This window comes from Ambystoma mexicanum, chromosome 2p (genome assembly GCF_040938575.1).
Source record: "Ambystoma mexicanum isolate Mex_15411 chromosome 2p, UKY_AmexF1_1, whole genome shotgun sequence".
NCBI classification, from domain to species: Eukaryota; Metazoa; Chordata; class Amphibia; order Caudata; family Ambystomatidae; genus Ambystoma; species Ambystoma mexicanum.
The window spans coordinates 779796014-779820994 of NC_090923.1; the positions used below are offsets into that span (position 1 = coordinate 779796014).

The 24981-nt window shown below is 46.6% G+C and overlaps 1 protein-coding gene across 4 annotated transcripts in view; it reads left to right on the top strand.

Annotated features, from left to right (window-relative positions):
* The window catches only part of LOC138566786 (cytochrome P450 2F2-like), a 376524-nt gene that overhangs the window by 214130 nt on the left and 137413 nt on the right, over window positions 1–24981 (top strand). For all 4 annotated transcript variants that reach the window (XM_069644438.1, XM_069644439.1, XM_069644436.1 and 1 more), the window contains 2 exons: window positions 18949–19136; window positions 24480–24621. In XM_069644438.1, the coding sequence (XP_069500539.1) occupies window positions 18949–19136; window positions 24480–24621 (330 nt within the window). The remainder of the gene's footprint in view (window positions 1–18948; window positions 19137–24479; window positions 24622–24981) is intronic.

Consider the following 24981-nt stretch of genomic DNA (forward strand, 5'->3'; position numbering starts at 1 on the left):
ACTTGTTTCATGTCGACATAGTCGATATATAAGTGCTGAAAATGGACATTGGATCTAGGGATGCCCCCCCCCCCTCACTATGTGCAGTGTATTCCCAGCCGGGAATTGCTGGCAATAATACAATTTACCATAAAAAATTAAACATGTTCCATTAGGTTCGGTACAAACCAATCCTCAGCAATGGTTACAGCAAGATTCTACCTAGTTGTATGCGCTGGGTAGTGTAACTGTTCTAGCGCTACCCTTAATAAGGATATATACATTACTGGTTTACCAGTGTTGTCTTGTTGCCACAATGCTTCAGAGGGGTTTAAAGAACACCCTCTTTGTGTCCACAAATTCTTTTCCTCTCACGGTGCTTCCCCTTGAAGCTCTACTATCTGTGTTTTAGGCATATGATTATATTCTTCATCCACACTTGTCATCACAGTCATTCTTTCATTCACATCAATGGTTTGAATATTCATCATTCATATGTCTGTATTCGCTATGCGCTTGGCTTCAGTGTCTGCTGCTTGATTTCCACGCGAGATAAAATCTGTCCCTTTCGTGTGAGCTGCGCATTTAACGACTGCTATGCCCACTGGGAGTTGTAGAGCCTTAATGAGCCTGTCCAATAAGGCTATGTGCAGCACTGGCGTGCCGTCCATTCGGAGGTAGCCCCTCCTTTTCCAGCACGCGAATCCTGCATGCACCGTCAACGTCACATAAGTGGAGTCGCTGTACACTGTCACTGTGTGGTCTGCGTGATTCTTGACTGCGAGTATCAATGCCAATAATTCTGCAGGTTGCGCTGAATAATGTGATGGCAATCGAGTACTCAAGAGCACTCAAAATTCTCCATTTGCCAAATGCTTCAATACCGCGGCGCCTGTATATCTTTGCACGTCATTTTGATCGATCCTTGAAGAACCGTCAATGAAGACAATCTCTCCCCCTGCGAGTGCATTCTCTTTTACTCTGGGGAGCTCATCACAGAACTCTTCATAGTTCGCACAATTGTGTATAGGCTCTCCTTCGGTAATTGGCTCAGCTATAAAGATAGCTGGATTCACTATTTTACAACATACTATTTTAATCGCTGGAGTCGATATGATTACCTCATAGGCAGTAGCCCTTTGAGTAGTCAACGTGCCCTTCGTTTCTTCTAAAATTGCAAATAATGCATGTTCAACAAATAACGTCATATAAATTCCCATCACTATGTTTCTAGCCTTCTCTTAGGCGAACGTGGGAGTTGCTAAACTTTGTTCGCATGGAAAGTGACCTCTCATTACTGGGTCCAAAATTCCACTGTAATATGCATCTTTACCGGTGCCATTAACCCCCTACCGCCAGGGTCGGAATGACCCCCAATATCTTCTCCCCATATACATATATATTACACTCTTACTCTTGCATTATATTTTATCCCGCCTCCCTCCATTACTCTCCGTTATTTACTACGCATGCATCCCTTTTGCCACTCGCTTTGGTCTTATTCACTCACCGTTCGCATGTTTTCATCTTCGGACCCTCGGTATCACCGCCTTTGTTACTGCCTCTTCGAGTTGCTTTCTGATCTGCTTCACGTAGATGTGGGAGGGGTTCCTATATTAAAATAGGGGTCACATCACACCCTCCTTCCAATGTTTCTGTTCTATTCTAACCACAATCTATGGGGAGCTTCACGTCTTGTCAGCCAAATGGCAAAGGTCGTGTGATATTGCCGAGATCCTAAAGTTAGTTATGTCGACGGCCGATGGTATCTTATCTAACCATCAATCTCTGCTACCAAGTGAACTGGAGACTTCCCGTCCTTTAAGATGAGTAGCAATACCTTGGAGATGGATGGGGATGCAGATTTTAATCAAACATCAATAATTCAGACGACACAAATAGCTTGGCAAATGTTCATCGGTTTTAATGCATGTATCTAAACCAGGGAGTACAACGAACATCAGCAATCGTGCAATACTCAACTCTCAATCATTTCATAAAAAAGCTGGGTTCTTAAACCCAAAATTGGTCTTCGCTGACATGCTGACCTGCGTCATTACCAACATCATCCTACGTGACAAACACCTAAAACCTATCGGAAAACGGAATTGGTTCTAAGTAAATAACTAAGCATAGGTTTTATATCTGTATAGAGCATGGGTGCATAACATACGGCCCGCGGGCCAGTTGCGGCCCGCCATGCCGTTTTGTCCGGCCCGCCAGCAACAAAGACTTTCCTAATGGAGGGCGGCCCACAAGCAGCATCGGCCACCCACCATTAGGAAAGTCTTTGTTGTCTTCCGGACCAGACAAAACACTGGCCCTCATTGGTTCAGTGCACACAAATGTTTGTTGTTGTGTGAAAGTGCATGTTGAGATGCGGGTGTGGGGTGTGTGTTGGATCTGCCTGAATGTGTTTGTGTACAAGTTCAGTGTATGTTGAGATGCAGGGGTGGGGTGTGTGTCGGGTCTGCCTGAAGGTGTTTGTGTGCAAGTTCAGTGTATGTTGAGATGCGGGATGGGGTGTGTGTTGGGTCTGACTGAATGTGTTTGTGTACAAGTTCAGTGTATGTTGAGATGCAGGGGTGGGGTGTGTGTCGAGTCTGCCTGAATGTGTTTGTATGCAAGTTCAGTGTATGTTGAGATGCGGAGTGGCGGTGTGTGTCAGGTCTGCCTGAATGTGTTTGTGTGCAAGTGCAGTGTGTGTTGAGATGCGGAGGGGGGGTGTGTGTCGGGTCTGCTTGAATGTGTTTGTGTGCAAGTGCAGTGTATGTTGAGATGCTGGGCAGGTGGAGTGGGGTGGGGTCGGGTCTGCCTGAATGTTTGTTGTTGTTGTGTGCACGTTCAGTGTGTGGTGAGATGTGGGGGGGTCCGGGTCTGTATGCGTGCATGCTTGTGAGTTTGTTTGGTGAGTTGGGGGGTGGGGGTTCAGGTCTGTAAGGATGCATGGTGTATTCTTGTGAGTTTGTGTGCTGAGTTGGGGGTGGGGGGTTCAGGTCTGTATGGGTGCATGGTGTATGCTTGTGGGTTTGTGTGCTGAATTGGGGGTGGGGGGTTTGGGTCTGTATGGGTGCATGGTGTATACGTGTTAGTTTGTATGCAGGGGTGGGGGGTTGGGGTCTGTATGAGTATGTATGCATGGTGCATGCTTGTTGGCATGGGGCATAGTGTTTGCTTAAGCGGTGGGTGTCTTGGGGCATAGTGTTTGCATGAGGGGTGTGTGTCATGGGGCATAATGTTTGCATGAGGGGTGGGTGTCTTGGGGCATAGTGTTTGGTTGAGGGATGGGTATCTTGGGGCATAGTGTTTGCTTGAGGGGTGGGTGTCTTGGGGCATAGTGTTTGCATGAGCGGTGGGTGTCTTGGGGCATAGTGTTTGCATGAGGGCTGGGTGTCATGGGGCATAGTGTTTGGTCCAGGACTGGGGCCATGGGGCATAGTGTTTGCTTGAGTGGTGGGGGCATGGTGTATACGTGTTAGTTTGTATGCAGGGGTGGGGGGTTGGGGTCTGTATGAGTATGTATGCATGGTGCATGCTTGTTGCATGCTGTGATGCTGGAAATGCATTGGAGGGACAGGGCCTCCATCTCCTTGTCCTGTACTCTTTTTATCATGTGTGTGCTGGGTTATTTTCTGCACAGGCGTGCACGTGGGACTCCTGGCAGTGCAGGTTTGGTGAACAGACTCTTGGGATACCTTTATGGCACCCATAGGTGGGGGTACAACCCTGTACCCCTAGTGTATGTATTTAGGCACCTGTGTGTGGCCCCACAGAGAAGGGTATGGGCTGGTGGCAGCTCCATGCTGAATTTGACAGGTGCTTTGAGTATCCTTCATTTTGGGATACCCAGTTCCTGCCATTGGAATCAGTTGATTCCTGATAGGAGACAAGATGGCTCCTGTGGCCTCTTGCTTTCTGTTGCCTGTTACCTTGTTTCCCAAAGTCCCGGGAAGCCCTGACTCTGGCTGTTGGGTGGAAGTTCCATATATGGTATTGTGGGGAAGTAGAGGCCAGACTGGCTCGAGCCTTCCCAATGACTGTATGTTATGGGTACATCCTTGGGGTGCGATCTGGGTGAATGGAATGTGTGATCAATATACATTTCATGTTATGGGTGTCTAGTATCTGTGTGAGTAACGCAACGAATGAGACAGCCCTGCCCAGAAATGGTATGAAAACAGTGTGGGGTGCTGAATGGCTGGGTGCTTGTCCCAATCCACATTCCTTGTTGTGAGTGTCTGGATGGAGAAGAATTGCCTGAGTGCACTGTGAGCCTGATTGGCTGCCTGCCTGCCTGAATGCCCTAATGATTGATTGGCTGCCTAAACTTGGCTCAGCAATGTGAATGAGAGACAAAACAGTATATCTGGGGATCTCTCACTGACTAAAATTGTTCAGAAGCTGAAGTCAAAACTTGATGCTTATCCTTGAAGCCTGCTGGAAGAAGAAGAATTGCTACTGCTTTCCTTCACCAATCTGAAAGCTGCTGTGTCTTTCAACGACTGATCCAAGAGAGGACCTGGTTAAGAGACCTCTTCCAAAACTACGAGGGACCATCATGCACCAGCTAACCTTCACCAAGGAAGTCAGTCCTCAAAAGGCTGCTGACAGGAGACAGGGACCATTGTGGAATCTGAGGTGAAACGTCCGGATATTGAAGTCCATTGCCATCGACCGAGGTTTGGAGTTAACGCTGTAACCTCGTTTACCAGAGCCACACCGCTCCATTGCCTAAGACACTTTGAATCAAGGACTCCATTGCTCATCCCCGTCGATGGCTTTGTCCCGCAGGAGAAAGTCAAGGTCGCCCACGAACAGAGGAGAATCCGCCAGTGCATTTCCTGCCTCCCAAAGTCCCCAAAGACGCTGAGGAAGATCCGAAAGCCAGCCGTGGTCAAGTTCCATTCGCTAACACCAAACGCAGATGACCCGACAGCTTGCTGGGCCTACGTTCTTCATTGACTCTTTGTGTCAACGAACTATCGTCATCGAGGTGCACCGCATGCCTCATCTTCGCAGAACATCCACGACCGCTTGCCGATGAGCACCGCAAGGACCGAAGCTGTTGGCTCAAAAACATTGTTCACCCTTTTCTTCGAGGAATCTCGATGATCTGTGGCTCCTGCCTTAATGGAAGTTCACTCAAGAAGGATCCGATTATAACCCATCGTCGAACTCTGCCAAAACAGGTACATTGGGGGTAGTAGACCATTTGTAGAAGGAAATAAGACTCTGCTAAACACTATATTGACTGGGATTGTCAGTATATCTTATTTACAGGTTGCCCAGGTGGGGGGATACTCACACAGAACTGTGGCTTGGGTAGGGACTGTTAGGCAGAAATCCATGCAGTACCCTTTGGGAACACTACACACAATTAAGAATACAGGTGTAAGCACAATCTCCCCTTTGGTATAAGTCTGGACTACACAGGTTTGTGGTAGCAGGGCTGAGCATCCAGGCTTATCTCAAGAGGGATGTGAGCAGTACAAGGTGTTTCACAAAGGACTTGCAATCACAGTGGTTCAAACAAACACTTACTCTAGGTTTCTTGGTAAAACAATATTATTTTATTTACACATTTAGTTATAAAATGTTCTACTAGAATAAGCAGCTCAATATCACACTATAATCCACCAAGGTACCAAACCAATATGTTTCTGAACAACTTAGGCTCCCCTGAAGTGGGAGCAAAATGGCACTTCAGTAACTTTCAAAAGGGGTAGAAAGACAAAGGTTCTAAGAATCAAAACACAATTACTTTCATAGGTAGGGCAAATAGATTCATTTCACTAAAAGAGGCCGTTCAGTTCAATAGGCCTGGGCCAAAGTCAATGGATCAGTGTCTTGGATAAGATAACACAGTTCTGGTAGTAAACGGTTAAGTCTTTGCCAATGTTTTTAGAAGTAGTTTGCACAAAAAAGAGTTATAGGTCATGTTAGGAGTGAAGAAGACTCCAAAGTTGGGAACGTTTCACAAACTTTCACCGCGGCAAAGAGGATTTCTCTACCGCATTTGCACAGTGCCTTGTGAATGAAGAAAAACTTTAGCTGAAGTAGTTGCTCCTGTTATTTCCTGCAGATCTCGCTGTTCTTGGCCTCAGTCGTGGGGACAAGACGGAGGACGTCGGGAGCTTCCTGCACTGCACGGGGAAGGATCCACAAGCTTGGCAAAACGTTGGTTTAAGGTGTGAGTGCCTTAAAGTCCACTAACTGGTATCCCTCTCACTGGCTATCCGGTTTTCAACAGCAAACTGAAGAAAATTCGACCAGTTTGGAGATGGTTTGCAGGTGGCTTGCGAGTTAGTTGTTCCCACCAGCTCAAGGGAAGATGTCGTCCTTGAAGGGTCTTTTCTGTCGAGGGAGTTTCAGGCAATTCGGACCTGCAGCGGGGCTTCACCGGGCAAACCAATGGTCCAGGAGTTGCAGCAGTCATCTTCCTTCAGCTCCTCTTCGGTTCTTTCATTCCAGTGGTCGACTCTGCCTTCCAAGTCCGAGAGACCTGCTCTTAAACAGTTTTCTTCCATTAATTCCAGCCTAACTGTCACTCCCCCAGCAAGGTGGCTGTCCTTGCCGGACAGTCAGTCAGCCAATCATGCCAGAGTGTATTCAGGTCCCCTAGGAGACTAAGCACAATGAGTTTTGGGCACCTCCCTCAAATACCATCCACCCAGACACTCAGGCCCCCGAGAGGGGCTTCAGTACAGAAGCCCGCCAAAGGCAAACAAACAAAGGGACCAAACCTGGTTTGTCGTGCAGAGACAAACACTAGAAAGATCTTTCCAAAAACAAAATGGCGGAAAAAGTCGATCGGAACCAGACGCCATCTTGAAAAACATGGGTCCGGTGGATTTCATCTGCTGTAGCATTTAAACGGGTCGCGGTTGGGAAAATCATGGTAACACCACTGCCACCAGCCATTCTGAGAGGAAAGGGTGGCTTTTGAGGGCTACATGAGTTTTCTAGGCATAGGGAACACTAGGTATTCCCTCCAGCACTCTGCTGTAAGACAGCGTGTGATGGGTCTAGCAATTTAGGAAGACTAGTTAAGTCAATTTAACTTTACATTCACCGGGAGACAGTAGGAAGACCTAGAGAAGGTATTTAAACCTTGGGAAGTCTAAAAGACATCCCTGTGCCACTGCACTGAGGGTGCTGTTTGACACACAAGAAAAAGATGATGCCTATGGAGTTGTCTAAAACTGTGTATCCAAAGAACACAAAAGTAAAACACACATCAAAATACATGAAAGAGTGTAAAAAAAAGGCTCACACTCTTTCTAGGTAAAAATTAAAGTCCTAGAAATCCAGCAAAGTTGTTGGGGGTCTCAAAAGGTAAGGGAAATGAGCACATTTATGAGAATTCTACCTAACAGGGACAAAGTATTCTGCCAATTGTTTTACCATTTGTTTCCCTCCTATGTCTAATGTTGCTTCACATTGCGATTAGACTTGTATGTTATCGCAGCTGTCGCCAGTCGGTAATGAGCCAGGGAAGCAAATTCCTGGACATTTTTGGTGAGTGTCAAATTAATATCTATCATATCAAGTCTATTAGAGAGTCAATTCCTTGCAGTGGCGATTTTACAGGCAGCAAAGCCAACATTATTGGCAGAAGAGCGATATTCAGATTTCCTACCTTAGTTTATCTTACTGAATAAGAACAACTACGGGAAAAGCACTGGTCATTCGGGAGTTCAGGAAAATGGCGGAATCAAGAAATGAATACATACAGTCCATGCTGGCCTCCGGTGCATATCCCGTTGGGTTCTCATCTTTGTCATCTCATCATGTACATTCAGCCTGTGCCGCGGGCATTGTTACACCCTCATCACTCCTGAAGGAAGTGCCTCACATCCCCACCTCGGCACCCAAACCTCTACTTGAGGCTGCACAGCCCCCGCCAAGTTCCTGGACATAGTAAAGAAAGTATTTACATTTTCCTCGTTGACAATGTTGGTTAGAAGTTTGCTTTTCATTATAATTATTCAATTATAATGTGCTTAATACTAGGAGTGCTTTAAAGAGAAGAAGGTGTGTGGACTCTGCAAGTCTGTCTCCATTAAAATGTGATCACCCTAGACAGAGGTCCCGGTTGTTTTAAGTGATCATCTCAGTGTTCAAAGGTCGACAGGGTAGAAACGTAACAAAGCCCTTGAAAACACCTGGGCAACTGTTACCACTGCCAGTGATTTTGTTTTGAAAGAAGTACTCACATTATTATGAATGTGGATTGTATTGAATTTTCCAAGGTGCAGTTCTCTTTCCATTCAGTGCACACAGAAACAGTATCATTGGCTATTAAAGTGTAGGATTTGGTGGTGCCGAATTTTCCACTTTACCTGAGAATTTAGAATTCGTCAGTATAGTATATGTGTCAGGAATTCCATTACCGCCCTAAATAAAGGAAAGGTTTTGCAATTACTGACTCTTCTTTACTTTTATACCGCACCAAGATTTATTGTCTCCTCCAGTGTTAAGAATTCCCAGTGCAATTCTCGATTTTTTATGTTCTAGAATTAGGGTTCTCCAACCTTTACGTTAGCAAAAGCTACTTGTAGTCTATGGGCAATAAAAGGGAGGTTCTAGCGAGAGCTACTGGGGTGGGGATGTTCAAGATTATGAGAATTTATACCAAAATGTCTTTGGGTGTTGTATTTGCTCTTTAGATAAAAAAAAAGAATAACATATGCATTTACCATGGTATTGATAATTACAAAAACATCTTTAATGCATTATTTTTTTATTAATAGCTGTGTTCTAAAACATTGTCAAGCATATCAGAATGTAGGAAACCAATCGAAACATTAAATGTGAAGGCTGACACTGCATGCTGTTCTCCAATGCGCAGTAATCGGGTGTGTTGCTTGAAACAGCAACAACACTCAGATGCTGTCAGACATAATCAAAGATTTTATTTCAAGAAATGTATGTCTGAAAAAGGCAGATTTGCAGACCTAGGCAATTACATTGGCATAACACTCCTTGCCATAGCGTTTGCACCTAACTGCACACCTGACATGGTAGACATCAATTCAGAATCTCTTAAAACAGCCTCATCCATGGGAGTTGCTGCACCCTTCACAAATGCACCGTCTGTAAAAAGTACACCTCAAATAATTTGCAACTTTGATGGATGGCTCTGTAACAGTATTTGCATTGCAGTGTTTAGTTTACCTACTTTTTAGGATTGCAGACAGCTTCCTTTGGGAGAATTATTTTCATGATGTGTGTGTATTACTGAAAAATGCCCCTCAACGTTACTTTTCTTCACCACTGTTGTGTGGGTGCAGTAGATCAAAGGTGCACATTGAGTTTTATGCTGAAAGAAAAAAAATGATTTCCCACTCGAGATGGAACTCTGAGCACAGTAAGCAAGGGGTCCACGTCTGGATAACCCTAGAGAGGCACAGCTCCACCTCACTGATGAGGCCCGACTAGGCCGAAACACATGTCTGGGGTTGCTGTTGGTAATCTTGTTCAAATGAGGATTGCCTAGCCGATCGGTGCGGGACTGCTCAAGGATAAAGCAATATTTGAGACTTCTTCGGCGGACTCTACCATATATTCCAGAAAAGGACCATGCGTTGGTGGTAGGAACACTCACAAATGGCCATCTGGACTACGGTTATAGTCAACTGATGGGTATTCCAAAAAACAACTCCACAGACTTCTAAAAAGCCCAGAATGCAGCCGTTAGGCTGATCTGCAGATTAAACATCACTTCTCATGTTTCTTCTTCACGTCGATTACTCCACTGGTTAGCGGTCGAGGATCACATTAAGTTCAAGGTAGCATATCTAGTATTCAAATGTTTGAATAATCTAGCACCTGACTACCTGAGGGACAAGCTCAAGCTTTATCAGCCATCTAAATGCCAACGATCAAGGAACCAAGCTTTGCTGGCTATTCCTTCATCCACATTTGTATCAAGAGGGGATTGAAGATTTGCAGTGTTTGGCCCTAGACTCTGTAATGGCATACCCAGGGAAATCGGGAGACTTGACTCGCTCTTTACGTTTCGTAAGGTACTAAAAACATTTCTGTTTAAATAAAGCAATAGCTCTCTGAAATGCTTGGCCTTTATGGTGGGATGCAGGGTTGTATACATTTCTGGTAATTGGTCTCTGTAAATGTAATCTGCGCCATTATACAGTTTGGTCCATTTGGAGCACGTTACAAATCCTTCAAATCAAATAAAAACCAGTCCTGGCATTGATAGCACATCTCTTTTTACATTCCTGCTCAGTTTTATAAATGCAAGTGGAAAAGCACCAAAATGCAGTGGAGCTAGTTTTCCACATTTTCCCAAATGTAAAATTACAGTAAGCGCTTGATTTCCTGTATTGGGGACATGCATTGAGGGGAACTCCCCCGTATCACAACAAATTCCATCATAACCTTTTATTAGCACCCTCAGCAGGTGTGTCAGCCAATCAGGTTGCTCAAAATCCAGTCTGAATCAAACGATCGAAGCTCAGGTTCAGAACAACAAGAGCAGTCGTAGCAACTGCCAGCCATCTTTGCTCTCGCGCCCCGCTCTCCCTGACTTTGTTCCCTGCCATCTGCCTAACCAGCCCACCATCCCCCACTAACCTGTTGCAGTGCCACTGCACCTCATCCGACTCCACTGATGGCTGCCATGGAAATGGAAGAGGGGCTCTCCATCACAGCCCCAACTTCCAATTCCATGCCGGCCATGTTAGATGAGGAATGGATGCATATGTATGCATCAACGGGTCGAGTGCTCGCCACAACACATTGATTCATACAAATGTATTGCTGTTGGCACCCCAAGTGTTAGCCTCGGGATGCTAATAGCAATATGCCCTTGTTTGGTGGGCCTCACCGGGTGGTAAAGGCCCAGGGATCCAAGTTATTGGCCCAAGCCAATGCAAGAACAAGGGCTTATTGCTATACTGCAGTTGGGGTACTACTGCCTTAAAGCAAGAACTCAATATTTTCAAATAAAACACATTATTTCACAGTTGTACCATAAACCGCATATGTACCGCTGGAACACATATTGGCCCTCATTACGACCCTGGCGGAAAGGGGAAAACGATGGCGGAAATGCAATACCGCCATCGAAAAGCGCTCGGTGCGACTATGGGCCTCATTACGACCCAGGCGGACTTCGCGGTGCTAAATGCACCGCGAAGCATGGCGGAAAGCCGCCGATAGCGCCATGGGGGTTGGCGGATTCACCGCCCCATTCCGACCTCGGCGGAGCGGTAAATCCCCAATCCCCATTCTGCCCTTCCCCATTCCCATTTTTGCCCCATAGGGTATAATGGGAGTGGGGAAGGAGTTAATTACGCCACCGTAAAATACGGTGGCGTAATTAACAACGAGGTCCCGTAGCGCCATGGTTTTCTCCGGCTGGTAAAACCAGGCGGAGAAAACCTCCATGGCGCTACGGGAACTCGTAGTATGGCGGAGAGGTACGCCATGCACTACGCTGGCGTAATACCCTCTCCGCCAGGGTCCTAATGAGGCCCTATGACCCGTCACCGCAAAGTACGAAGCCATTAGCGACACCGTAGTGAACGCCAACGCTAACTGCACTAAGCACGCGCGCGCGCACCATGCCAAACCGCAAACACCACCATGGTGCAACGGTACGGCAATTCCGACCCTAGCGGACATGTACCTAACGCCATCAGGCATGGCGGAATGGACCATTCCGCCATGGCGAGAAATACGGCATCGTGAACCAACCGTAAATGGCCCACTGAGTGCCTGTACTCCACTCCCTGGCCACATTGCACAACTCCTGGCAGGCGCAATGTACTCACACCATGCAACCAGTGAAATCTACAATTCACCCATGCATGCCAACGTAGAAATGCATGCAGGTGTTCGAAGCGCCCCGTGAGTGGGCATCCATGTACGGCATTTCACCATAGCCGTACTGATGCAGCACAGGCATGTGAAGGTACAAGACATCAAAATGGAAATCAAGAACACATGACACAAAACAACAGTAGTCCCCCATCGCTTGCCACCAGCGCAAGGCAACATCCAAAACAGCATCCTGAGGGGGATTGCACCAGACCTGTACTCTTGCCAGTAAACAAACCAACCATCAGCAGAAGCATGTACCACACAAGTTGGCAGAGTGACTGAGCAGCCAGGCACATCCCAAGAGGGGCCGATGGGAGCTGCAGGGCACAGATGGCATGAATACAGAAGCTATTCCAATGGACATGACCCCAGTCCCCCTCCAACAAACGCACGCAAACACAGGCACCTGTGACCAGCCACATTCTGAACATCCCATCATACCATCAATCGACCTGGCTGACAGGCACCAGTCGGCCAAAAGCCAATCCCCCGCCCCTGAACAGCACATCATGTAAACAGTCACAATGGCAGCCCCTATCCGTGACCACACTGTGCTACGTAGGCAAAAGCGGCCAGTACTGTACCACACAACTCAACTCAGAAGGCGGAACACAATGCAGATCATCTCGCAATACATACCGCCACAAATCGAAAATCGCCACATCACCTGCAAAGAATAACGCAACACGCCAAATATCGGAATACAATTTAAATGCACATCCAAATGACAAAGGCCTCACAGCAATTTGTAAAATAACACCAAAACATCCATCATCACCGAGGGCTGCATCTGCAATAATTGACCAGCTTCCACTTGTGTGACGCCCTGTACCATCATGGCACACAGGGCCAACATCAACGTTCCAAAAGGCAACATGGAAGCGGCAAGAACCGCAGGTCCGTCCCATGAGGCAGGCACTAGTCCAGCTGAAAGGCCGAAATGTTGCACCTAGCCACCAGAACAGCGTAAGGGCATGTGGCCCATTGGCGATCGTCCCATAAGATCGTAATGCTGCTCCACTGATTCACCCGAAGCTGCAGGTGTCGAGAGTAAAAACCATCTGGAGGAGTGGCGTACAGATGGCATCTGCAATAGGGCAGGAGATACCTGTCACCAAAATGAAACACAAATTAACCGATTGCACTACATGACACATGATGCATCACTATCTTCATTCAACACACCAAATCCACACCCATATGCATGCTAGCCCACTCCAAAGGAATATACACACCCCTAAATCAGTATCGATACATAACGAAACCAATCGAGGTTAATACACCATTGGCAACGTCGGTTACTGTGCATGCGTCCGTCAAGATAGAACCCATGACATGGGATTAGTAACGTGCCTAGACACAAGTGTATGAAGGCGCGTCGAGACAGGGAGGATCCGACAAGGGCAGATAGACGTAAGTCCCACTATGGCAGCCTTGCATCACATAGCGCAGGGGAAGGGGATTGAATCAAAAAACACATGTACATGGCAGACCCTAAATGGAATCATCTGTCCATGCATCCATTCATCATTCCCTCATCCCGCAATGAAAACGCATGAACATTCACTCACATAATATGTGAAACTTCCATCGCGTCTGTGCGTAATGCAGTCTGCAAAAACCACTGTGCTCCTGGCCGGATCTGTAGTGTCGTGAAGCTAGATGGACTTGGGAACGTCCTGCCTTATCGTCCACTACGCTATTGCGCATCCCATTCAATTCATGTCATTCATTGCTTGCTCGTTATGGGCCCTGTCCCAAGGACATTCAACAATAGAACGTTACATTTCCAGGCAGACCTGTGGGCGTCTCCTCACCGCTACTTCGCAACCAAAAATCCTGGCCTTCGAATTCCTCACTTGCAACATTACGTCGAAAAGGCTTCTGTGAACGCTTGCATTCACAATTACATCAATGTAGTGCGGCTGTGTGTCATAATGCTAACTGGCTGCAATCAAAAATGGGACGCCACGCCCGTCGGTGAAGTACGATACTGTGCTGCATGAGGGTCGGCCATCGATCGAGCCCTACATACCACTGACTCTTCACAGGTATGTAAGCGGCTGCAATCATAGCATGTGTAACAATGGGAGCATAGCATGAAAATCAGTCAAAGTACATCACACTGCCATCGGGATTTGATACATGATTCCAATCCCAAGATGCCATGCGGCCAAATGCAGCCTTACGTGCGGGACGTGCTCGGCCAGAAGGGATTGCATCTGCCACAGATTCATTCAATCAGCACAGGTGGAGGCCATACAGGCCGACAGCACATATATAGCAGACCCAAACCCCTCCCACAACCACTCCCACTCCAAAATGCTACCGGCAGGACTAGCGATGTTGGGCCTGGGGCACCAGATAGCACTGCAAGTGCTACAACTACAAGAAGACGACGAACAACAACAGGTACAACAACCGGGCGCACAGGGGAGACGGAGGAGAAGGAGGAGGAGGAGGGCAAGGCAGGGTCAGCAAGGCCCACAAGCACTGCCACTACCACCACGCAGGCGGCCCGCAATCCCACGCCTCCGAGCTGATCCGTTCAACCTCACTGCTGAGCAGATCCACACCCTCTACCGTTTGGACCGGGACACCATAATCGCCATTGTGGACATGACACATGCTGACCTCGTGAGCATGATAGATAGCCCAACCGCCATCCCACCCCTACTGAAGGTGGTGTCTGTACTCCACTTCCTGGCCACAGGCACCTACCAGCACACAGTGGGACAGTTGCATGGCATTTCACAGCCACTGTTCTCACGGACACTCTCCCAAGTGCACGATGCCCTCCTGAAGCACGCCGACGACCACATCACACTACCACGCACGTACCAGGAGATTACCAACGCAAAGGTGGGATTCCATGCACTTGGCGGCATCCCGGGTTGCATTGGTGCCATCGACTGCACCCATGTTGAATTGGTTGTCCCACATGCCATGGAGGTCCAGTACCGCAACCGGAAACAATTTCATTCAATCAATGTGCAAATGGTGTGTGACTCCAACAAGATCTTTACGCATTGTTGTGCCAGATTTCCAGGATCTACCCATGATTCTATGGTCCTGAGGAACACAAGAATACCACGCTACATGGAGCGACACGCAGGGCACAGATCCTGGCTACTCGGTGAGTCTCATTCCATGCATGACATCGTGGCCCATTTGATGCGTCAATGACCTTGCAGGAGGGGGGGGGGGCTACTTAGCACTATCATTCCACTGACACCCTTTATTCGTCCCATACAGGTGATGCCGGGTATCCACTGAAGAGATGGCTCCTTACACCAATCCGGAACCCACAGAACCAGCATGAGGAGGACTACAACCATGCCCACTCACGTAGCCGTGTGGTCATTGAACAGGCATTCGGCCTACTGAAGGCTCGTTTCCGCAGCCTCAGCAGGTCTGGCGGGGCACTCATGTACAGCCATGAGAGGGTTTCTAAGATGGTCATGGCATGTGTCATGCTGCACAACATGTGCATACGTAGGAATGTGCCCATGCCCCCTGACGCTGTACTGCATGCACCTGAAGATGATGATGATGAGGGTGGGGATGTGGAGGGACGCCAGGGAGTCCATGAGGCACAGGATGCACGTGCAATCCGACAGAGCATCATAGATGCATGCTTCTAGCAACCACGCATGGTGCCTATTACACGGAAAGGGGACCTGTGGCACTGTGTGTGTGTAGTACAGGCACATAGTGGACTGTACGCCTATGAAGGCCTCGTACGCAAATATCAATGTCCACACATGTCATTGGATGATAATGAAGTGCTGTATTGTTAATGTGATTTGATTCATACACCCTATGGACCCGCCACCCAGTGAAGCCCAACACACCCCCTCCACCCTACTTCCTCCCCCCCCAACACCAGTGTCCAGATATGCATGCTGCCCGTGGGTAGACGCTATTGCAAGCCCCCTCTACGGGTATCAGGGGCACCCCTGCCCGTGGAGCGCAGGTTCCTGCCAGATCTGCGTTGGGGGCTGCCCTGGACGGAACTTGCCACGGATGACGTCTCTGCCTGCTCGCGTCCATGCATGTCTCTGAGGGTTTGTGAGAGCTCCGAGAGCACACGGCGCACAGCAGCAAGTTCAGCACAAACGTCTTTGGACGTCGCATGCAGTTCCCCCCTCAGGCTCTCGGTGCTTCTCTCCATTTGTGCTCTCAGGCTCTCGGTGCTTCTCTCCATTTCTCCCCTGAGGCTCTCACTACTTTTCTCTATTTGTGCCCTGAGTGTCTCGGTGGATGTTTCCATGGCTGCCCTGGAACCCCCGCATTCATTTGCATGGTCCTTGAGTAGCGTGGACGCTTCCTGCTGTTGCTCGATCAGCAGGTCGAGGGACTGTTGCCTCTGCTGGGCCATGGACATTTGCGGTGGTGTGACAGGGGGGCTGCTCAACACATGTTGCCTTGGCACAGGACTTGTGGGGGTTGGCCAGTCGTCGTCTTCAGGGTGCCCCTGCGTGGTTTCGTCATGGTGTAGGGGATGGAACATGCAGGGGGATTGGGAAAGGTCATGGATGGTACCTACGTCGCCAGCACTGTTTTCCGTGTCGGAGCATGCTGGCATGACAGCTGTGTCACCTATGGTGCTGCTACCACCAGAGGCAGTGCCATCAGATACGTTCTTTGGGGGGACCTGTGGTGCTGGGGTTGTGGACTTGCTGGCTGCTGGGGTGCCTGTTGCAGTCCCCTCCAGTGTGCTGGCACTTGATTCCTGCTGCTGCCGTGTCTTGATCCTTGCACCTGAGGTGGAGGCTCTTGGGACGTTGGTCCTGGCCCTCTTTGCAGGCGTGCTGGTAGGGGTGTCCTGCAGCTCGTCGTTGGTATCGGACCCTGTGGTGGAGTAAAGAGGGGCGAGCGTTAGTTATGGGTCTGTCGGATTTGGAATGGCAACGTGTCAAATGCATTGGGGTGGTACATGAGGCTGATATGGGACTGGGCCTTGGAGGTGGTCTCATTTTCGTGTGGATTGAGGATGCATTCATTTGGCTGCCTGCAGTTAGGGGGTGCATGCTGCACATGTAGGGGTTGTTTATGGCATCTTGATTAATTTGTTTATTCATTCTGACTTTTAGAGGGCGCTGTCAGGGCAAAGTATGTATTGCACTATGGGGTCACATGGTACTGCACATGTTCGTGGTTTGTGGATTTCGCATTGTTTCTCTTGGCAAACCTACCTGATTCTCCGGATGTCGGCACTCCTTTCTCCATCCCTCCGACTCCCTCTATGCTCTCCATTCCTATGGTGGAGGCGCAGATCTCCTCCCAGGGGGTCAACTTGATGGGCGACTCTGATCCCCCCCCGGTAGCTGTGGCGATGTTCCTGTTCGCAGAAAGTATGCTGCGTACGCGGATCCGCAGGTCGTCCCACCGCTTGCGACATTGCTGTGGCGTGCGGGGTGTTGTCCCCACCGCACTTACGCGCTGTGCCACAAGGGCCCATATGGCCTTCTTGTTGGCAAGGGCCGTCCTGGTCATTTGACTGGAGAAGACGACGGCGGCATTTTCCTGCAGGGTCTCGGTCAGCACGGTCAGTTCCTCTCGGGAGAAGTGGACCTGCCGCTTGCGATCACACGCTTTCTTGGCTACCTTTCCCATATTTATTTTTTGAACTGGGGTTGCTAACGGGTTGGGATGTGTGTCAGGGTCGGATTTTTAATGGTTGTGTTGGGATTCGGATTTTATAGTTGTGCGGCGTGCTGTTTCCCGTTCCGGCCACATGCTTTTACTTCCGTTTCCGTATATTTACGGTGCCCGTAATTTGCGGTGCCCGCTCATTACGGTGCCCGCTCATTACGGTGACCGCTAAGATGGGTGGCGGTATTGCACCTGGTGCAGCGTACGGCGGCGGTAAGGGCCGTTTTGGGGTCATTTCCGCCATCGCAGCCTTTCGGATTCCGCCATGGCGTAATGCTCGTGCCCGATGGGTCGTAATTAGCCGCACTTTGCTCCTTCGTGCAATGGCGGAAACGCTATTTACGCTGTTGCGGTCCGGTCAGTCAATTTCCGCAAGGGTCGTAATGAGGGCCCTTGTCTTTTTTCTACACACACACACACACACACACACATACACAAACACACACACACACACACACACACATGCAATCTGAGAAAAAAAAATGATTATAGCTATAGCTTTATGTTCGCCATGCTGATTGAAAGCCTGCAATTATCAGCATGCAAAGGAATGCTAACCAAAATAAATCTAAAGAAACAAAGTGAGACTGACCATTCACAGCCCCAGTTTTGCTTCATATTGACTGCAGATTTAGGCACCCCTTCCCTTTCTGATCAGCAACCATTTGCACGTCTTGCTGAAAATGGCCACAACACACATTTGCCATTTACTTTTGTTATTGATACTTAACCCTTTGTAGGGACACTGCCCAAAGCCATTCAAGCCCAGATGCATCCCCTCCTCTCACCGTGCACAGAGCTTTTAACTGTTTATTTTGCAGGAAAAGAGGAGCAGTGGGCAGCAGAAGAGACCGAGAGACACCAGAGACCAAAATAGACGCCCAGTGCTCATTTTGGTGTCTGATGTGAAAAGCTACTGGAAAGCTTCAGATGAGCTACCAGTGGCTCGCAATCTACTGCTTGGAGGTGGCCTCTAGATCATTTTCTGTTGCTGAATGGTCACTTCATGTCCAATCCGATTGCCATTTGCCCATTCAACTTATGATTGCCAATTGATCGTTATAAAACTAAGTTGCATTTAAAAGTTTTTTTCCTCAAATTGTAAATGTGCTTATTGTTTAAAAGAGGTAACTATAAGTATTGGAAAGTTTCAAAGAAGTGCTTTTAAAAGGCCGTTGTCTGATTGAACTCTATATGAACTTCTTTGAAAAAACAAAAAACAATGAAATAGTTCCTATAGGTGAAAGTAAAGCAGCTCTTTTGAGTCCCATGAACTTCCTTTTTGTAAACTTTCAAATGGTTACAGCCTACACTCTTTTGGGTCCCATGAACTTCCTTTTTGTAAACTTTCAAATGGTTGCAGCCTACACTCACTAGAGAACTGTAAATACATGTGCTGGATTGGTAGTTAGCAAGCTCATACAAAGTGCTTATTGTTGTCCTCTTTATTTATTGTCTTAACAGTGAAAATGCAAGAGGAGATCGACAATGTGGTTGGCCCAAACCGCAGTCCTTCATTTGATGACAGAAGCAAGATGCCCTACACAGATGCTGTCATCCATGAGATTCAGAGATTCACTGACGTCATTCCACTGAGCCTCCCACGTTCTGTCACACGTGACATAACCTTCAGAGGCTATAACATCCCCAAGGTATGACCTCATAATTCTACAAATACCTATGTGCATCAGAAAAACTATTTTCAGTTGTGGTCTGCAGACTGCTTCCCTGAAGTGGAACACAACAAAAGGATGTGTCACATTGCCCGATGCACAATGTGTCGTGCTTAGGGAAAGCATCTGCAGAGCGCACAGAAGATGGAGCAGACTGCTGGTACAGGTGGGCAGGGGGACCTGCAATGTTGAGACACCAAACCACTATTTTGCACCTTTAGAGGTTCAGTAGAATGTGCATATGAATGAAAAGCAGCTACTCACAATTGTTTACATTTGCACTGTATATAAAAGCAAATGTGTCTAGTCTGGCAATTCCATCAAGGGGTGACAAGCTTTATAGGACACTGTTGTGGCCCTCTATGGGTCCACCCTGGGATGACACGTGGAGATCCTCCATTGGAACCTTCCCCGGCAACACCGGGACCACCACCCGTGCTAGTCACCTCCCCTCAACCGCCACTCAGGGAACCCTCAGATGGTCGATCCCAATACATTACAACAAATAGTTGATTGTGACACCATCACTTGGCCACTCAGTGCTACACACCTTCCCCCTTAGCAGTGCTACAGAAAGTGAGGCGGACAGTACAGGAGATACTAGGTGTATCACCATTTATAAACAGCAAGATGCAATAGAAATATACACCCACATCGTATTAACAATGTTAAAATGCTCCATACCCTTCAACAACCCAGAGCATAATAAATCCCAAGGCCCTTTTTTGCCATGCATCGACAGAAAAGAGAGAACTACAGCCAAAGCATTCAGCATAGATCAGGACACTGCATGAAGAACTACACACACACCAATGTTGGCATACCAACAACACGACATCTAACATACACCAGCACACACCAAGAAAACTGCCACACTCATTTGGCATGCACAGGGGCACTCCACAGCATTACACGCAAAACATGACTCACACGATCCCTCTTCCTCTTCCAGAATATAAAACACCCAGAAGAAACCAGCACAGTCATAACATAAAACAGCAAAATAGAAAATATAGAAATAGATAGAAATCAGATTTGCAGAACACAGCCAGAAGACACCAACCATACACGAAATATCCCAAAAGATGCCCTACTAATCAACTTCCTACACATCTCGCCCAAATGTACTAACTAATTAGATGGTATCCCAATACAGAACACCTAACGCAGACCAATTCTGCAGAAGACTGCTTGCAAAGTCCCTGACCTCCAGTACCTAACGTGAAGCCATGCAGTCAGAGGAATACCACCCCAATAAAAGATAGTACTCCCCTAGCTGCCACCACAACAGAGCAAACTGACAGTACCTGCCTTTGAAATACTGGCAAAGGTACTGATCTCCAGAACTGACGAGGCCCATGGAGAATGAATTACAATGCAACAGTGCACCCCCAACTGTCGCTACAAAGAGCCAACAGACATCGCTGACCCAAAAACATACCGCACCAAATGAACGAAACACACAGCTAATGGGGGGAATCACACACAACATAACCCAACAGTAACATACCCTGTTCTCTACATCTGTGCACAGCACACCACTTGCCACCCATACAAAACGTACCTGAAGGTCACATCTCATAATGCCACACCACCCCCATTTAAAGGTACATTACACAAAATAAATCATGTGTTGCTAACAATGATGCACCCTTGGCCCAAATGTAAACTCATAAAAGTCACTGATTATATACTTTGCACAATGCCCCCCTGTCAAGCCCTGTTGGCTATACTAATATAAGTAGTATACACATTAACAATGTAATAATTTACTATAGTACGATGTGTATGAAAGTCACCCATCTAATAATTCACATACTGCCCTTCGGCAAATCTGTTTGGCTACACAAAAATGTGTACTCATAACCACCTAGAAACTCACCCAATGCCCCTTTGGCTATTCTAAAATGGCACGTTTATAAAAGTCACCAATCCAATGACTCACACAATGCCACTCTAGCAAGCTCCCTTTGCTGCACAGCAATGCAACTAATATCAGTGCACGATAAATACCCTGACTGCCATGTAAAACATACGAAAGGAGAAGAGCCGAATGTCGCGCTCTCTTCTCAAGCTTCACTTGGGTACTAACTCTACACCCTAAAAGATCCCTGTCAATGAATAAAGGATTACTACATAGATCCCTTACCATATGTAAAACATTTTCACAAATAACTAACACTTGATATCTAATGTGCTCGCTATGTTTTCCACTTCTTGCACATTCACCAAATATTTCAACATTCTCCCTACTGGTAGACAATAACTTACAACACTCATTCATGCACACAAGTTGCTGATATGCACACTCTCTCTCCAGTAAAATACACAAGTTGTAACATGGCGGCAATACCATCTCTATATTTATTGCCGACAATAATATAACTAGATCATAGCTACATCATGTCCCTAACACTATAAACAACAGCACACTGCTATTTATTGATCCTCATATGCCCCCTCAGTACGTATTTCCCTGAAGAAATCCAATACAGCAGGGTCCAGTTCCTGCAAGGCAATTCAAGAATAATGTCCTCTTCCAACATTGTTCCGCATATTAAACAGACCCCGCAATGCAATTCCCATCTTCAATTCGTCTGCAGAAGTGTGCTGATCACTTGAGCAGGTGCGGCACATTCCCATTCTGCCCATTTCAGCACAGCACATTTGCTGTCCATCTCCATGTCATGGATGCTCAGAAAATGCACGGCACCCTGACCTTTCACAGGGCCACTCTGAACTGCTTTTCCTCCTGCACCACTCATCTTGTCGGCCTCCTAGTTCAGGAGTATGAGTGTTCTTATTGAATTGAATTTCAACAACAAATGAGGTTTTCCCTTGTTTGAAATCCCCACATCATAGGAATCGCATCACACTCCTGAACTAGAGCCTGAAATACCCCATCGTGTAGGAATATAAATGGAAGTGCTGGCCGGATATTTTTATTTTAATATCGAGGTTTCAAACTATACACGTATGTATTCCCGGTCCATAATTATGTTTCAGTTCCTGTTTGTTCAATACATTTAATGTCCATGCTCTAATGTCATTGGAAAAGTGTTTCACTAGTGCTCTCCTGGATTCCTAATGTGTAACGCCTGCTGTTTTGTGCAACCGAATTCATCTTCTATACAAAATTATACCTATTTTAAAATACACATTGGGCCTCATTCCGACCCAGGCGGTAAGTTACCGCCTGGGTCGTACCTTTACCACCATGGCGTAAACTATGTTTACGCCATGGTGGTTGGCGGACTTACCGCCCCATTCCGAGGTTGGCGGGGCGGTAAGTCCCCAATCCCCATTTACCCTTCCCCATTCCCATTTTTGCCCCATAGGGCATAATGGGAGTGGGGAAGGCGTTAATTACGCCACCGTAAATTACGGTGGCGTAATTAACATCAAGGTCCCTTAGCGCCATGGATTTTAACACCTGCTAAAAGCAGGTGTTAAATCCTCCATGGCGCTAAGGGACCTCGGAATCAGGCGGTAAGGGTCGGCGCTGTTTACGCTGCCGTAAACCCCTTACCGCCTGGGTCGGAATGAGGCCCATTTACTTGCACAATAACTCCAGTGCCAACTCATAGAACATAAAAAAGAGATAATAATTACAACTAACCAATTACAACCACTTTTCTCTGTGTTCTAAAATGAATAGGACAGTTTTGCTAATTTCATTTGAATTGTTCCTTAATAAATTCTTCCACAAACGCTTTCACTTGATTGTTTTGGGCCCTGAAACATCCCAAAAACGTTCAAGTATTTTCTGCCATTGCAGAAAAAAAGAGTGAATCCCAACTTGATCAAGCTTATTCACTCGTAGTCGCAACACAGGTGTTCTCATGTAGATCTCTGATATCTACAAGTTTACATTATGTCTTTTTGATATGTAAATATTTCTGGCCATTAAATGATTTTATTAATCGGATTAATGTTGACAATCTTTCTTTCATTTTCCCCAATGAGGCTCTCTTTCATAGACACAAATGTCCTGGTTCTGACCATGATCCATGCCCATTGAATGCACTAAAGAACATCAACCATTGTTTATTTTTGTTTCGTCATTTTCTGTGGACTCGCACTTTAACAACAGCAGTTCACACAACTATTAAGAACCCATTGTTCTCTGAGGCTCACCAAGGGTGGTCACTGGTATCAATGAACAACCATTTAACTAATGTGGGTAGACCAAAATCCATTTAGGGAACCATATTACGCCAAACTTTGGTGGAAATGTCCAATTCCAATGGTTAGTAGCAAAAGGCAGGTGCTTGCTAATCAGCCAGCATCAATTTCTCATATACCTTTTTCATGTCAAGAGTTTATGGCTTCTTGAAAATATGTAGGCACTGATCACAGCCTCTGGAGTATGTTCAGGCAGTAATCATGTAGTCACTGGATGCTTCTGCTTGATTTTGAATCATGCAGAATCTTCGGCTATTTCTCATTTTGGAGTCTCATAATATTTCATCTGTTCATGTGTTTTTGAGAAGGCGAGATAGAATTGAGGTGGTTCAGGTTGGACACTCAGAATTTGGCAAAGTGGTAACATATGCAGTATTTCCAAATACTTCATGTTTTACATATACCACCACATCCTTAATCAGGCTACTTAGGTTTTAATTTAAACACATATTCACAAAGAGTTTTGTAGCTAGGTAAAGGTTGAAAGGGATTTAGTATGTTCCAATAAGTTTTTCTTAATGCAGTTTTTAGAGAAGAAAATGATTGGTAGCTCACCCCTCCTAATAAGATGCTCACATGATGAACAACAGGCATCACACTTTGTGAGAGTCATACTCTCAGAGGGCCAAGAAACATGACAACTCAGCCCCTTTTGACCGGCTCATTACATTCTATTGCAATGATCACATGTACATTGCATAGTCTGCTAGATCAATTGCTGCCTCTGTTTTGTCAAATTGCTGTTTCAGTGGATTTTATAATGCATCACATGACAACTCTGAATATATGTAAGACATCAGGATAGTACAATATGGCTACTTCATAAACCCATATTATACCATGGATTAACATTGTTTTATGTGAAAGGGTAACATTTGAAAATCTGATGCTGTCTTTCTGAGAAAGGGTTCTACCCATACTGTAAGTGCATGGCCATTATTTTGTTAAATGTCTTCTATTATGTGCACTCTCGCAAACCCACAAAGGTTCTCCAACAAGCCTCACTCTCTGTCCCATTTTCAGATCTGAAATAGTTATCCTTTTACTTGACTTTTTTCTGCAACGAAAAATAATGCACAGTGGAAATCTCTTCAAATAATGCCAGCGGTTTGTCACTAACTCTCAACCTGATTTCAGGGCACCTATGTGATTCCTCTGTTGACCTCTGTACATTATGATGCAACGATGTTCAAAAACCCTGAAGTCTTCGACCCACAACATTTTTTGGATGACAAAGGTTCTTTCAAGAAGAATGACGCCTTGATGCCTTTTGCTGCAGGTAAAATATATGAACGTGTTGATTCAAATGTTAGAGGAGCAAGATGGTAAGAAGCAGGGTGTACACTGTCCTATTTCTTCCTTTACCAAATCAGGAAAGGAAAGTCTGTCCTAAAACATCTCACATCCAGTTAGAAGCATGTTGCTCTTTTATTTTACATCTTTAATGAATACAGAAGGGTCAGATAGTTGTTGCCTGTCTATATGCTACTATTGCATATAGGCGAGACTGTTGCTTCTTCTTGTGCCCATGCAACCGCAAGGCACTCCCACTCAGTCAATGGCCACTTCACATTCCTAGAAGCTTGCTGTGAAGGTATACTCCAGCTCAGTCTGATCCATCACCAGCATTCTTGCTGAG